This window comes from Rhinichthys klamathensis, unplaced genomic scaffold, assembly GCF_029890125.1.
Source record: "Rhinichthys klamathensis goyatoka isolate OS25496 unplaced genomic scaffold, OSU_Roscu_1.1 h1tg000111l_1, whole genome shotgun sequence".
In the NCBI taxonomy this organism is placed as follows: domain Eukaryota; kingdom Metazoa; phylum Chordata; class Actinopteri; order Cypriniformes; family Leuciscidae; genus Rhinichthys; species Rhinichthys klamathensis.
The window spans coordinates 7,049,026-7,064,518 of NW_026606649.1; the positions used below are offsets into that span (position 1 = coordinate 7,049,026).

The following is a 15,493-nucleotide window of genomic DNA, read 5'->3' on the forward strand; positions in this document are numbered from 1 at the left end:
CGTCGTTGGAGAGGTTGGCCAAGATGGTTCGCGGCCTTCATGTTTTCCCACCGGGACCATCGCAGAATCAACCCGTCTCCACAGTTGTTGGCCTAGGACCGATCCCGATGTCATGCCAAGCTCTCCCGGTAAAATTCAACAGCGAGGTATTTCAACGAGCTCACACAGCGATTCCGAGCACAGATACGGGTGCTGAGATAATGCAACTTCATCAGGAGGATCGTTCTCTCGAATGGTATGTGGCGGAGTTTTATGAACTTTCTCATCATACGTGTATGAACAACGTTTTCCTAACGAACCTGTTCCGCGGAGGGTTGTCTGAACCGCTTCGCTCATTGATGCCCAACCCAGAGCCTCACAACACTTTAAGGCGGTATATTAACACGGCTCTTCTACTGAGTGGTTCGGCTCTCACTGTGGGTTTGCTTGCCCCGCTGGTCCCGTCCAGTCCAGCCGAACCAGCACGTCACGTCAGCCCCGCCGAACCCGCGGCCGCGCTTCTCGACTTCTCTTCCGAGCCCGCGCTCCACGTCAGCCCTAACGAACCTGAGCTTCACGTGAGCCGTCCCGACTCAAGTGAACCGAGTCCCGAGTCAAGTGAACCGAGTCCCGAGTCAAGTGAACCGAGTCCCGAGTCAGGTGAACCGAGTCCCGAGTCAAGTGAACCGAGTCCCGAGTCAAGTGAACCGAGTCCCGAGTCAAGTGAACCGAGTCCCGAGTCAAGTGAACCGAGTCCCGAGTCAGGTGAACCGAGTCCCGAGTCAAGTGAACCGAGTCCCGAGTCAAGTGAACCGAGTCCCGAGTCAAGTGAACCGAGTCCCGAGTCAAGTGAACCGAGTCCCGAGTCAAGTGAACCGAGTCCCGAGTCAAATGAACCGAGTCCCGAATCAAGTGAGTCTACCTAGTCTACTGTGTCAAGTGAGTCTACCGAGTCTACTGTGTCAAGTGGGTCTACCGAGTCTACTGTGTCAAGTGAGTCTGAGTCAAGTACGTCCAGTAGTGAATCTAGCCCAGTGAAGCTCCGTCGCAGAAGGAAGAGAGGGAGGACTCGTTTGGCTCGCCAGGCTCCGGAGGGCGTTCCCAGACCCCGCCTCTGCGCCTCGCCCTGCCTGCGCCCTTCAAGCTCCGGGAGCTCTTTCCTGAACCCGTTTACCACCTGGAGGTTTCTCCTGTGGATTTCCCCAAGTATTTTTTGGGGGGGGGGGCAGGAGGTACCCTGTGAGGGTCATGGCGACGACGTCGACATGGACCTCACCCTCTTCCGAGTGTGCTCCGCCCTGGCTCCCTTCCGAGTGTGCTCCGCCCTGGCTCCCTTCCGAGTGTCCGCCCTGGCTCCCTTCTGAGTGTGCTCCGCCCTGGCTCCCTTCCGAGTGTCCGCCCTGGCTCCCTTCTGAGTGTGCTCCGCCCTGGCTCCCTTCTGAGTGTGCTCCGCCCTGGCTCTCTTCCGAGTGTGCTCCGCCCTGGCTCCCTTCCGAGTGTGCTCCGCCCTGGCTCCGAGTCTGGTAGCCGCTCCTTAAAGGGGGGGTTATGTGATGAGGTTCGGCTGGATTGCCCTCGAGTGTCACGAGAGGGCGCTCCACCTCTGCACTGCCTTCCCTTGGACTGTTCACGCACACACCCTGGACTGATTACTCACACCTGTTTCCACTGATCACTCTCACACCTGCATCTAGTTCCACACGCAGCTCCACACTCATTTATACCCCACTCTCACTTTCACTCATTGCTAAGTCTTGTTTCACTGTTGTGTACATCTCCGAGCGTTTCCTAGTTTTCCTAGTCTAGTCTGTTCCTGTCTGTGTATTTGACCCATTGCCTGTTTCCCGGATTCCGTCTCGTTTGCCGCCTGCCTCTGTCATCTCGCCTGGTTTCTGATCCTGAGTATTGCCTTGTCTCCTATGCTGTGTTTGCTGTCTGTGACCCTTGCCTGTCTGACTACCCTGTGAATAAACTCACGCTGCGTTTGGATCTAACCTTGTCTGGTTGTTCATGACAGTTATCGACATCGGAGAAACATTAACTGTTTTGGTGAATGATTTTGGTCAATGATCTCTATCTCTTAATGATGACATTTCAACAAGTGATACACCAAAATGTTGGCAACCGTTTGAAAATATTCCAAAACATTCCAGACAAAAAGAATCCGGTTCTGGCTGAATATTTTTAGAATGGTTGCCGAAATGTTGGTGCATCACTGAGAAAATCCCTGAGCCTAGAGGCCTGTGTAGAGTAGAACTTAATCCGCCCCTGGATGGTTTTCAGGTTATTGTATGCTTATTACCTATATAAATAGCCTGGGAGTGTTACAAAGATGGTCGCTGCATGAACTGAGTTACTTTAAAAAGACGTTGACTGTACTAAGGGTCACAGATTTAGTCATTCTACAATATACATGGACTATAATCTTGTTTCTATTTTGTAATATATTCAACAGCTCCCCTACTAAGTTTCAGAGAGTTGACAAATTTTTCACTGCACATCACACACACCAGATAACACCACTGCCTTTGGACCTCAAATAGACTGTACAGACAGTGGAATCCTTGCCTTGACACTCACATTTACTTTTCCTTATCTCAACCCACTTATCTGGGTAATGGAAAAAGACAGTGAACTTTTGGCTTCAGCACGGAGAAATGTAAAGTCAAAGTTCATGTTAAGTAGGAAGAGTAAACTACACTTACAGACGTGACCTTTGGCTGGATTAATGCCACAAGTGTGACGTCATGTATTAAAGAGGCAGTTTTTTTGCGAAGAACCGAATGACCCTCCTTTTATATATTGAAGATCACATAACTCCACTGCATGGTAGTAAACACATTTGTGAGGTTGCAAAAGCTCCTCTATGTTTCTGAGTCACGTGTTCCACTACGCCCATTTCCAGTATGTAGTTTGAACCATAGATGCAGGGTTTGGCCTATAATTAGTTAGCTTTTTTCTTTATTTTAGCTGAATATCCCAATTTACCAGTGGAGCTGCTGTCTAAATACGAGTATCCTTTCTTGAAAGAGTCGCTTACATTCTTAAAGCAGCACACAAAATGCAAAAATCATAGAGAATGTTCTAATGGAATGCTCAGTATACAATTATAACTATTATACACTACACTCTGAGACTCAATGGGCTCTTCTAAAATGAGTGGATTGCAAACAAATGAAACTTTATCTAAATAGAAAGAATTAAAGTGAAATCTGTGTAAATATTCAAAACGCCATTTCCTTCTGAGGAAGCCTAGCGACTTAATTTGAAACAGTCATTATACTATACAGTCAGTCTGTTCTTCTGTTATACCTATGGTAGGCCTCTCTCCTGTATTTCTTCATTGCCAGGCCATCCATGTTTGCCGGAAGGTCTGCATAGTCCTGAAGTCGATCACTCCATGATGTCGTCATCATTAAATTTGTCAGTTCTGAGTCTGTAAAGAGATTTAAAAGACCTATTAAATACTTCAAGAAAAAAAAAAGAAATAGAAAAACCTCAAGCAATGCATTTTAAGTGATTCTTCGTTCTTATCTATCTTAGGCACCAAAAGATTCCATTAAAGAATGAATGCACTTAGATTTCTTAGATTGGATTAGTTATTATCTGTAGATTCTATCACCTATTAAGCAAGCCAATACACAACTTCTGGGCCCGCTTATGTGACAACTACTCTAATTGCATCAGAATCAAGAAAGACAAGAATAACAACTGACTGATTTGATTATCTGAGTAATTTAAATAGAAAGCATTAAGCCTTGAAATGCTTTATCAGACCGTTTCACACACTTTTTTTTGTACTGCTTGACAAGTATTAGCTTCATTATACTTCATTTTTGGTATGAAAACAGTTAAAAGTATGTGAGCAGTATGTGAGCAAAATGCAAGCAAGCAGAACACAGACAACCTGATGTTCTACCCTCTTTGTCTTGAAAGAAGTTAAAATACACTTCAGAAAATAAAATTAAGCACCATCCAAACTATTGAAGCAAGATGAATGACATGCAGCATAGAAGCTTGAGTCAGCATACTGGGGCCAGTGGCCTTCACAAAGGCTGACTTGCACAAACAAGCTGGAGACCTTAAGGGCAAAGGAAGGAGATTTTCCCACCAGCCGTCTATTTTGATCCTAATGTTGAGGGAAAAGGGGATGTAGTAGGGTTTGAAAAGAACTTCAGGCGGTGCTGACATCATTTTTCTCTCGGATGTAATGGGATAGCTTGCTTTTTAGAAATGCATTTTATCATTCTTTCTCTTTTTCAAATATTTAGACATACATCAGGAAAAAAAGTCCTCCTTCCCAAAAAAAGTAGGTTAAAACTCTTTCATTTATTAAGCAAAAACGTACCCCAAGCGGGCAGCTAGGCTAATGGCTCTACTGTGGTCTATCAGACGGATTTGCATCAAAATATTTGCGAAAACCAGAAAAGAAAGAAGGTTTTTCGGTAACACTTTATTTTAAGGTGCTTGTAATAAGCAGTAATTAACAGTTAATAAGACACTTATAAGACCTTATAAGATGCATATGCATATAAGCATTAACTACTTCATATAAGGGTTAATTAAAGGTCCAGGCCCTGAAGAGATCAGGGAAACTACTCCCTCTTGGGAAGGTCAATTTTTAAGGGACTGGGAGTTTGTGTTACCATTTATGTTTGTTCGGCTGTTCTAAAAGTGCAATGTATTGATACTTGAGAAATTTATTATTTAATGTAATTTATTTATTATCATTAGTTAACGCTTATATGCATCTTATATGCATCTTATAAGGTCTTATAAGTGTCTTATTAACTGTTAATTACTGCTTATTACAAGCACCTTAAAATAAAGTGTTACCGGTTTTTCTTCCTTTTTGAGGGCTTTTGGTCCTTGAACACCAAAGAGACACAAACAAAGAAAACCCTTTTTTTCTGAAAGTTGTTTATATTGGCAGGATGTTCAGCTAGTCATGGGAGAAGTTGAAGGTTGATGGGTTTTGGTAACCTTGCATCGGGTAGCTCTATATTTCGCAATATTTAACTCTTTTTTCACAAATAGTACAGATTAGGTATTCCCAAAACTCTAATAATTTGACCCAGATTTAGTTTTGAAATGTTATGCCAAGTCATTGCCTCTTTACAAAATCTTACAGCAGCAGTAAAACACTGGAGATGAAAACTTACTCATAAGCAACTAACCTGAAGCAATTTGTTGCTTGCCCTATTTAGATGCCTTTTTGCACAATCATAACCACAAAAAGTTACATTCAGCTGCTAAAAACAAGGACAAAGCCCCCGAGGACGTTATGGGCTGGCTAAGGCCAAGCTGCTAACGTATATAGAATTTCCCACCAAAATGGCTGAAATAGAGCTTGACAATCAACCAGTATTGATGTGTAAAAAAAGGATGTATTAACGTTGAGCATTCATAAAATTCGGTATCGCGTCTGGTTTACGCTCTGGTAAAATATATTTTGACTGGAGTTCGTCAAATCCTGAAGCACTGACTGAAGCACACAGCGCACTGCTAAAACATAATTTTGAGCTTCGCGCAGAACATCAAACATCCCCGATCTTTTTATGTAACGTTAAGCAGAACAGGAGCGAATAAAAATTCACACAAAGCCTACGAACAGACCGTTGACATTAACAACAACTAAGTCCAATCCGATTCGCTCACTCACCTTCCGTCAATGCACAAAAAGCTCAAGTGCACCGGCAGCGATCGCTTCAGGGAATAGCCAATCAATAAGACAGAAATCGCTGCCGTAGCTATTCAAAGTGAGACTGCAAGTCTTACTGTTAATGTGAATCAAGCTCGTCTTTTCATAACCGTGTTGTAAGCAGTTGTTGAGGGGCAGGACGAGGCGGTGCTTGAGCTGTACAGTGCTACATCCAGAAGAGGAGGAGCGAAACCTGTCAACACATCAGAGACGGTGAAATGCGAAGGCGGGACAGGCAGACTCTTGAAGATGGTTGGTCTAACGTTACTGGCAGATCATTGTTTACAGGATTGTTAGCCTGATTGCGTACCGCAATACTTTACGGGAAGGTGTAACGCAATAGTTTAATTGAACTAAATCTAGTAAACATATTTAGGTGTTTTCAAAGGAGGCCACAAAAGGAAGTCCTGGGGGTGAGTGGAAAAGCTGTGTAAAAATGTAAAACAACAACAACAAAAACAGATAACTGACTAAATAAATAAAAATTGATTACATTTAATAAAGAAATGGATTTAAATCAAACTAGTACTATACTTGGAAAAAAAACAATTATAGTAGAAACTATTTTTCAAATAATATTTTACACGCATATAATATTAATTCAAATTGAAATATCATTTTCACATAGCTTTAATAATTATTTTTACATGAAAGGATGATCATATTTTATATACACATCTAAATTGTTGTGTATGATAGCAAATTGTTTCTTTAAGAAATAGGCCTATTATGAATAACAATGTATTTATAAATGTGGTTACACATTAGTTTAAGGTTTTATTGTTACAGTGTAATTATTAATTAAATATTAATTAACAACATGTACTTACTATATGGTTATGGTAGGATTAGGGTTTGGTTGAGGGTTAGTTGGATGTAATTAAGCATAATTTACTGTTATTACTATGGTAAATTTATGCAACATATTATCAAGAATACATATGTTAAATATGTAAAAATATGTAAATAAGTAAAATAAAGTGTTCCCATATTATTTATTAGCCAAGATTAATAAATTGTATACAAATTATTGTTCATCATTGATAGAATGAACTAGCCTATTAGAAATGTGTATAACACTTAACAATATGTTAACGTTAGTTAATGCATTATCCAATATGAACTAACAATGAGCAATATATTTTACAGCATTTGTCAGGCTAATCTTTGTTAATGTTGGTTAATAAAAATACAACTGTTAGGGTTATGGGGTTGTTTATGTTATCATTAGTTCATGGCATTACCTAGTGTTAACAGATAGGCCTAGGCCTGCAACTTTTAATTTTAAAATGAATTAGTAAATGTTGAAATTAACATTAACTAAGACTAAAAAATGCTGCCTGCTGAAATATTGTTAGTTCCTTTTAACTAATATTGTTAACTAGAAATGAGACCTTATAAGTGTTTCCAAATTTGCCAAAGGGTATGTTGTTTTTATTAAATATTTTTTATATTTTTATTTTTGTTAGTATCATTGAGATACTTCTAAAGTTGTAATTAACATTAACCCTCTGGGGTCTAATGTGTTTTTGGGGTCCTTGAGATGTTTTGACATGCACTGACATTTGTGCTTTTTTCGGTTGCTTATAAACATATTAATGGCACAGGTGAAATTACACTCTATTTAGCACAAACAGGGCTACCATAATATATGAGCAACATGTATGTTTGTATTTTTGAGAGAATATTGTTTATGCATGGTTATTGAAAAAACTAACTTAAAGTTTCTGAAATAAGGCCACAAAACACAGACTAAATATGTGTCCACAAGACTTTTGACTAATGGATGTTGTCGCCTAGAGTTTTTGCTTCAAAATGATCTGAAAATCATCCTGCCTAATCATTCACACAAAACAATACATTGATTTAAATTTTATAAGACACTTTTTGTTCGGAAAGGCAATATCCTGGGGGGGTACGAGGCTTTTGGTTCGGTACACATTTAAAACCGAACGATCCGTTGGACCATTTTTCCTGCCGACCAACAAAGCGGAACGAAACTGCGTAGCTCATTTCTGTTTAATGGACCGTTATGAGTTTGGTCCATTGTCAGTTAGTGCAACGCGAGCCGATCTTGATCAAGCGGCACTGTCACTACACAGCGCTAAGAGATCCAGTAAAGAAAGCATTTGAGTTCGCCACTGAAGTAATAACATCGCTGCGAGATCTAGTGAGAAGCATTCACATTTCTCCGTTAACCGTTATTATTTTGACATTATGAATAAAATTGCTGCCCTCAAATGTTAATCTGGAGCCTTGCAAACTTAAAATAAACCTTTGTTTATAACTACTACAATATTACATTTAATTTTTTTTATAAGCAGCTGTTTTTGTTTTATATGCTGCTGAGAAGAGTCAAGTATAGCTCCATCATTGTTCAAATTAAAAAAAGATCATACTTTATGATGTTAGTTTTAATAAATGAAAAAAATAAAAAATGTAAATCACTTTATGATGTTAGTTTTAATAAATAAATAAAAATGTAAAAATCAAGGAAATTTCTCTGGCATTTTTCTTTTTGCTGTATCGAAAACATACCGAACCGTGTCACCACTGTATTGTATTCAAACCGAACCGTGAATTTTGTGAACCGTTACACCCCTAATATATATATATATATATATATATATATATATATATATATTTATTTATTTATTCCTCGCATTCTTTCTTGTGGTATCGTGGAAAAAGAAAAGAAAAATTCAAGATGTTTCAAAATCTGACTTTTAACCAATTCTGTAGAATGAATATATATATATATATATCCTATAGAATTGGTTCAAAGTTAGAGTTGGAAACATCTTGAAAAAATGTGTCTTTTTCCACAAATTTTGTATGCATGCAAATTGTATAATATCCAAGGTAAACATTTCTAGTAATTGTGTAGTTAATTCTCATACTGTATTTTCAGAAAGTTTTGGAATATCCTCTCCCTAAAATTGTCACTATAAAACACACAAAAAAAGTTACAATTACAACAACCATTGCAATTTTACTAATATTTCAAGTGTAATCTTTCTTTATAAAAAGTATATATTGTATCATATCATACATATTTCTAAGGCAAGGATTCATTAGTTTGAATATTGGAACAAACACTATAATAACATCTTAGTTGATAATTCAATATACCTACTTTATTTTTGACAAAACATCCCATATGCTACTATATATTTAACATATGAGCAGAGATTGGCGAACAAAAGCTTATTTGATGTGGCAGTAGTCTTTTTTTTACAGTAAAAACTAATCAACGAAATCTTGTCTAAACATTCATATTTATTCTGTAACATATCGTGTGTATGATATATTAGTATATAAATGTTAATTTGCAGTTTGTTGCTTATACAAAGACATTTTATTTCAACATATTTCTGTCTATTTTTACTCATCTCAGAAGGCTCTATCAATATAGTTTGGTCAAAGCTAAACAAGCAGATGTGTTCATGTAAAAATAACATGTTTACTTGTATGAATGAATGGCACAGATGTGCGCTGTACAGCTGTAGTGTAAAAACAGCGCGCACCTCATTCATTCACACACAGACACGTGATTCATAATTAAACAGTCTTTTGCAGTTTACAGACACTATTCCATATCGCGATTAGAACAAAGCACTTAAAGGGATACTTCAGGATTTAGCATTAAGCTTTGTATCAGTAGAAAACCAGTAGTATTTTCGAATTACCGTGCTTCCCCCCCCCCCCTCATATCCCCCTGATATGAGAGAAATATACATTTTTAGTCTGGAAAAAATCCTTCGATGACGCAAAAATCGTCATTTTGTGTCATCGGAGGATTTTTGTGCCAGAGGCTAAAGACTACAGCCAGTGTTCCGCATGTTTTCACCACGCCCATATGGGGCGGGATCTCACTCACAGAATGTAAAGATAGTGTCAGCCATCTTTCTGTAGAAGCTAAGCTAACAGGCTCTTGCCTCTTGGTCTGTGTAGAAAGTTTGTATAGTAGGCTAATCACGATGGCGGAAGGTAGTTTTGAAGTTGAAATGGCAGAAGGGGATTTCGAAGATCTGTTGCGAGAATCTGATGCTCGCGGCTACCTGTACAAGCCGCAATACAGCAATGAACAGTTGCGGGAGATGGAGGAACAACAGGCGGCCGGAGCGGGACCTGAGCCCGGCCAGACTCGAGCTGGGGCAGACTGGCGGTGTCAGTGCTCTCGCTGTGCGCCTATGGAAACAGATATAGAGTCCTATTGCTGTCGCGAATCTCAGCGATGCCATATTCTTCTGGACGAGATCACTGAATCCGCAGAGCTTTGAGTGTAAAAGTGTTAATATTAAATTTTTTTTTAATTAAAAGTTATAACTCACATTGGTTGTGGTTCTTTTTATAAACCTCTAGTGTTACGGATTAGACTAGAAAATGTATTAGCTTAGAGAAATAATGATTTCAATTGGAGGAAAACAGTTCATATGCAGAGCTACTAAGCTACTCTGTTGACATGGTCCTGCCTTGCATCATATTTTTAATGTGAAAGTCTAAGTTGTGTTATATACATTAGGCTAGTACATCCCAATGCAATTTAGCACCATTTTGATGGAAATGGATCAAATAACTCACGATGTATCAAAGCAAGCCTAGTTGTATCCATTTTTCGGATTCTGCCGCCTGTAACCGGTAGGCGTGGTTTGGGAGTGGCCTCGTAAGGGCAGCAAAGCAAGTGCATTCTGGGAGTTGTTGTCTTTCAACCACATGAGTAAAAAATACATTTTCTGTCTTTTCTCAGCCTAGAATGGTTAAATTTAAAAAATAATTTCACATTTCTACTATATAAATGACCAATATTAAATACACATTCATCTTCCCAGAGGTGAAGTATCCCTTTAAGAATAAATAACTTACTTTCACATCAGCTTGATCCGTTGCTCCTCAAAATGAAACTATCAGCACTTCTGAGGTAAGTTTTTCCAGGATTATTAGATAGTATTATTCCTCACAGTTTAGCAAGACGACGTAAAGTAAATGATTCTTATTAAACTTGATGTGTTTTATCCAGCTGTTGTGGGCGTTGACACGTATGCGTGCCTTGCCTCAGATTATTTGCGTTTGAATAGCGCATGCTCTCCGTGGGCGTGGTCACATTAAAACTCAATGAGCTATAATGAGCTATAAAGAAAATCACTGACATCTCTCTCTTTTCGTACAGATTACATAAACTGAGAATATTTGTTTTTTTTAATAAAAATTACTTCATTTAAAAGAAGAGAATTCAAGCTTCATGCCAGTGTGCCTGTATTCCTGCGTGACTGAGTATTCGCTGAGTTAGAGTTCATTTTCGGACGCGGACTTAACTGAGAGAGAGAACGCAGAGCTCGCATCATGTTTTTTTTTTTCTTTATTTGGTGAAAAGCACAACACTTTGTTTTAATTGTGAGTATCCACAAAAAAATAGACATTTAACAGGATCTAATGATGTGCAACACTTATATGTAAGATCAAAATCAACAGAGTATTTTGAGTCTCTTTTGCACTGATAAGAAAAAAAGTGAGCGCGTCGCGATAGCCGACCCCAGGGGGTTAATATTTCTGCTTTCTTTTTTAATTTAAGTTTTACTTGTCACTTCCTAACATTAAGGTTGGACCACTGTAGTGACATGGACTATTTTAATGATGTCATTATTACTACCTTTCTGGGCCTTGAAAGTGCCAATTCCTCTTTAGTGGCAAGTCCGGACTTTAATAAGCCTTGGTATACAGATAGCTTACTCAAGATGCTGAAGACTAAGAATAAACTCTATAACAAATATGTTTTAAATCATACTCCTCTCATCTCACCTATGGGGTTTATAAATCTTATAAATAAATATAATCATTCTATTAGATCTGCAAAAAAGAGATATTTAAGTGAAAAATTTAAGAAGTGTTCAAATGATATTAAAACAACATGGAAAGTAATAAATCAGTTGTTGCATAGAGAGAAGATTACTTCAGAGCTAACGTTACCTTCAGACTTTGTGGATGGTGACAATTTTTTTAATAACCCATTTGACATAGGCCTAGCTCAAAAATGTAATGAATTTGTTAATGTTGGTGATAAATTGGCTGATAATGTTCCCATTGATACTGGCGAACCCTTGGATTATATATCAGGACATTTTCCTATTATCTCTATTTTTAAATCACCTGATATACAGGAAATAAGTGAAATTATTGAGGAATTTAAAATATCTTCAGCGGGTCAATATTTCTGTGTTTCTTGTCAAACAGGTGAAATGGTTAATATTGCAGCCAGTTTCTCACATTTTTTCTCTCTGAAAACAGGCATTGTGCCAGAAGATTTAAAAATAGCAAAAGTTATTCCTCTGTTTAAAGCAGATGATCCACAACGTTTTAACAACTATAGACCTATATCTATTTTGGCATGGTTCTTAATTTTAGAGAAAATTGTATAAACAGATTATTTTTCAGATTCAAATCTCATTCTTTACAAACATGGTTTCCATAAAAATCACTTTGCTTACCCTTGCACTTGAAAACCATTGTTACGTCCCTTTTTACGTTGTCTAGGGAATAAGGGAATAACACTTTTAAAAATTGTGTGTGTACCTCAATGTGCAGGACAGAGCAAGAAAAGAAACCGATCTCTCAAAACTCAGCTCGAAGGGATTTATTAATCCACAGTGCCAAAATGAATGAGTGAAGAAAATAATATTTAGCCTACAATATGTACAAACAATGAATGAGAACAATAAAACAAAATAAACATATTAAACAAACAAAACCCAAGGTGGGAAGGCGAGCACGAGAGATGCCAAATCATAAAATGTAGAAAAGAAAAGTCTTCGGCGTCAAGACGCTCTAACCAAACTACTCTAACTATATTATAACAAAACTTACAAGATGGGCACTCTCCTAAACTAGTGTTTCTAACATAATTCAAAATATCCTAAGTGGTGCAAAGTGTATGTCGTGCGACCTACTAACCTGCTCCCTCTTCCCAGCCTTACACGCTCCGTGTTAACTGACCAGGATGAACTGTATAATAACAGAACACTTAACCACTATTTGACAATAGATTGAACAAACGATGGACACACAAATTAGCAGTGACAGCGAGTCAAACAAGTATGCCAAATTGAGCAAGTAGCTGCTGCCGACATGGAAGTGATCACGGGTATTTGAATGAAGTGGTGCAAGATGTGATTGGATGCGGTGAACCGAAACGTCATCGTCCTTCATGAAGAAGTCCTTCACCCCCCCCCCCCCAGGTGGTAGATTGAACCAATGAATACCTGAAACACACACACACACACCACAACAACAACAACAACAAACTACCCACATTTCCATATTGCAACACTTTGATTACGTACGATTACTTTATTCTAGCAAAGAAAGATTACTCTGTGGGGTTCCTCGTGGGTCCATTCTTGGACCCTTAGTATTTCTCATTTATATAAATGATTTGTCAAATGTTTCAAATATTCTTACTCCAATAATGTTTGCTGACGATACAACGTTAGCAAACATTATTGGAGTAAGAATGTTTGCTGACGATACAACGTTAGTTTTTTTCTCTCATTCAAATTTTAATTTATTGATTAAGAATGTAAATTGTAGTTTAATTGATTATGCTAATTGGTTTAATTTAAATAAATGATCTTTAAACATTAATACATCTAATTTTATTATTTTTAGTGTTGAAAAATTACAATTGAGTCCACTGAGGTGTCTCAAGTGTCAACTACAAAATTCCTAGGAGTTTTTGTTGACGAGAGCCTGAGTTGGAGGGAACACGCTGACTATGTGAGTGGGAAAATACATAAATCTACCAGTATAACAAGGAGAGTTAGGGATCTTGTTTCTACAGAATTGTCACAATCCCAGACTCAGCAACCTCTGTCTCTGGCCAGCAGTGAGCGCCCTCGCCCGAGTACTGATCTTCACTTGCACTACATTCCCCATAAGCCTCTCTAATGACTCCAATCACCATGCCCAGCTGCAGCCTATCTACCAGGCTATTTAACCGCACCACGAGCAGCTCTCAGTGCGAAGTTTTGTTTTGCTTTTGTGAACACTACCGAGCGTTCTACCCAGTGATTGTCTGACTGTTTCTCGACCCCTTCTGTCTCTGATTTCTCCTAGCCTGCTGCCTGCCTACGCTACATCTGCCTGGTTCACGGTCTTTGCCTGTTTGCTGCCTGCCCTGATCTTCTGCCTGGAATTAGACCCCGATTAAGCCTTGACCTGCCTGTTTGACTATTTTCTTAATAAACTTATGCTGCAAATGAATCAATCTGAGACTGGTGATTTGCAACAGAAAACTTCGCCACAACCCGATCCAGCAGCTATGTCAAGTTTGTCTGCTGCCTATTCAGCCCAAGCTGATCAGATCGCTGCCCATCATCAGCTGAGTCACCTCACCTCGCTGATGGACAAGCTGGTCAAAGTTGTTCGAGGTCTCCAAGCTTCGTCATCGGAGCTGCCATCTCCACCTGCCGTCGCCGCTGTTGTCAGCCCGGCTCCAGTCCCGCTCACCGTGACTCCTCGCCTTGCGCTTCCGGAGAAGTTCGATGGGAATCCCGACAGATGCAAGGGTTTTATTCTCCAATGTTCTTTGTACATTGAGCAACAGTCGGCTCTGTATTCGACTGACATGGGGAGGATTGCATTTGTGTGTTCCTTATTGATGGGGAGAGCGTTGGAATGGATAACGGCCGTATGGAGACCAGATGGTTCCGCTTTCCTGTCCTTCTCTGTGTTTCTCCAACGCTTCAGGGAGATCTTTGAGCATTCCAGCGAGGGAAAGAGCGCCGGCGATCGCTTGCTGGAGCTCACGCAAGGAAGATCAACCGCTGCCGAGTATGCTTCTCGCATCGCACCCTGGCCGCACAGACTTCCTGGAACGATGACACGCTCAAGACAATTTTCCGAAGAGGCCTGAATCACGCTTTACAGTCAGAATTAGCCTGTCTTGATGAGGGCAGGGACCTCGACCAGTTCATCAACCTCACAATCCAAATAGACAACCTCATGAGATCTTGCCAAGCCAGTCACCGCGCCATCCCTGCTTTTCGCGCTGTCCAAGCTATTCGGACCACGACTTCCGATTGCTCCAACCCATGCAAATCAACGCCTACCATCTGCCCACGGAGGAAAGAGACCGACGGCTGCGACTCCACCTGTCCTTGTACTGTGGCGAGGCTGGCCATCTTCGCATCTCCTGCCCATACAGACCTCGCTCAACCGCCTCTTGTCCGGTGAGTCCAGACCTTGAAGCACCATACCTCACCACGTCTGTGTTCATGCCCGATGTCATAACGACGAACGGCAAGCGGATACCCACCAGAGCTCTGGTAGACTCTGGCGCCGCTGGGAATTTTGTTTCAACAGAATTTGCCCGTCTACACAACATTCCTCTAATCCGTTGCTCTTCCTCCCTCGCAGTTGAAGCCATCGACGGAAGGCCATTAGGCTCTGGTCAAATCTCTCACCTCACCCAGGAACTCCAGCTGCAGACAGGGGCGCTCCACTCTGAGGTAATCCAATTCTATGTTTTCCATGGTCCACGCACCCCAGTGATCCCTGGCCTGCCATGGCTCCGCAAACACAATCCCCAAATCCACTGGAGAACTAACCAGATTACCCGCTGGGACGCATCCTGTCACTCCAAGTGCCTCTCTCCCGTTGCCCCGTCCTCCATCCAGGTCATCTCCGTGCCCGTGGAGAGGGCTGACCTGAACGGTCTTCCCTCCGAATACCATGATCTGGCAGAGGCCTTTAGCAAAGCTGGAGCCTCTCAGCTCCCACCTCATCGCGACAGCGACTGTGCCATTGACCTGCTACCCA

General features: G+C 40.3%; 1 protein-coding gene across 2 annotated transcripts in view; it reads right to left on the reverse strand.

Moving 5' to 3' along the window:
* The window catches only part of nt5c2b (5'-nucleotidase, cytosolic IIb), a 41,427-nt gene extending 35,746 nt beyond the window's left edge, over nucleotides 1-5,681 (reverse strand). For both annotated transcript variants that reach the window (XM_056254392.1, XM_056254394.1), the window contains exons 1-2: nucleotides 5,642-5,681; nucleotides 3,292-3,415 (exon numbers count right to left, since the gene is read on the reverse strand). In XM_056254392.1, the coding sequence (XP_056110367.1) occupies nucleotides 3,292-3,395 (104 nt within the window). In that variant the 5' untranslated portion in view covers nucleotides 3,396-3,415; nucleotides 5,642-5,681. The remainder of the gene's footprint in view (nucleotides 1-3,291; nucleotides 3,416-5,641) is intronic.
* Between the last annotated feature and the right edge of the window lie 9,812 nt (nucleotides 5,682-15,493).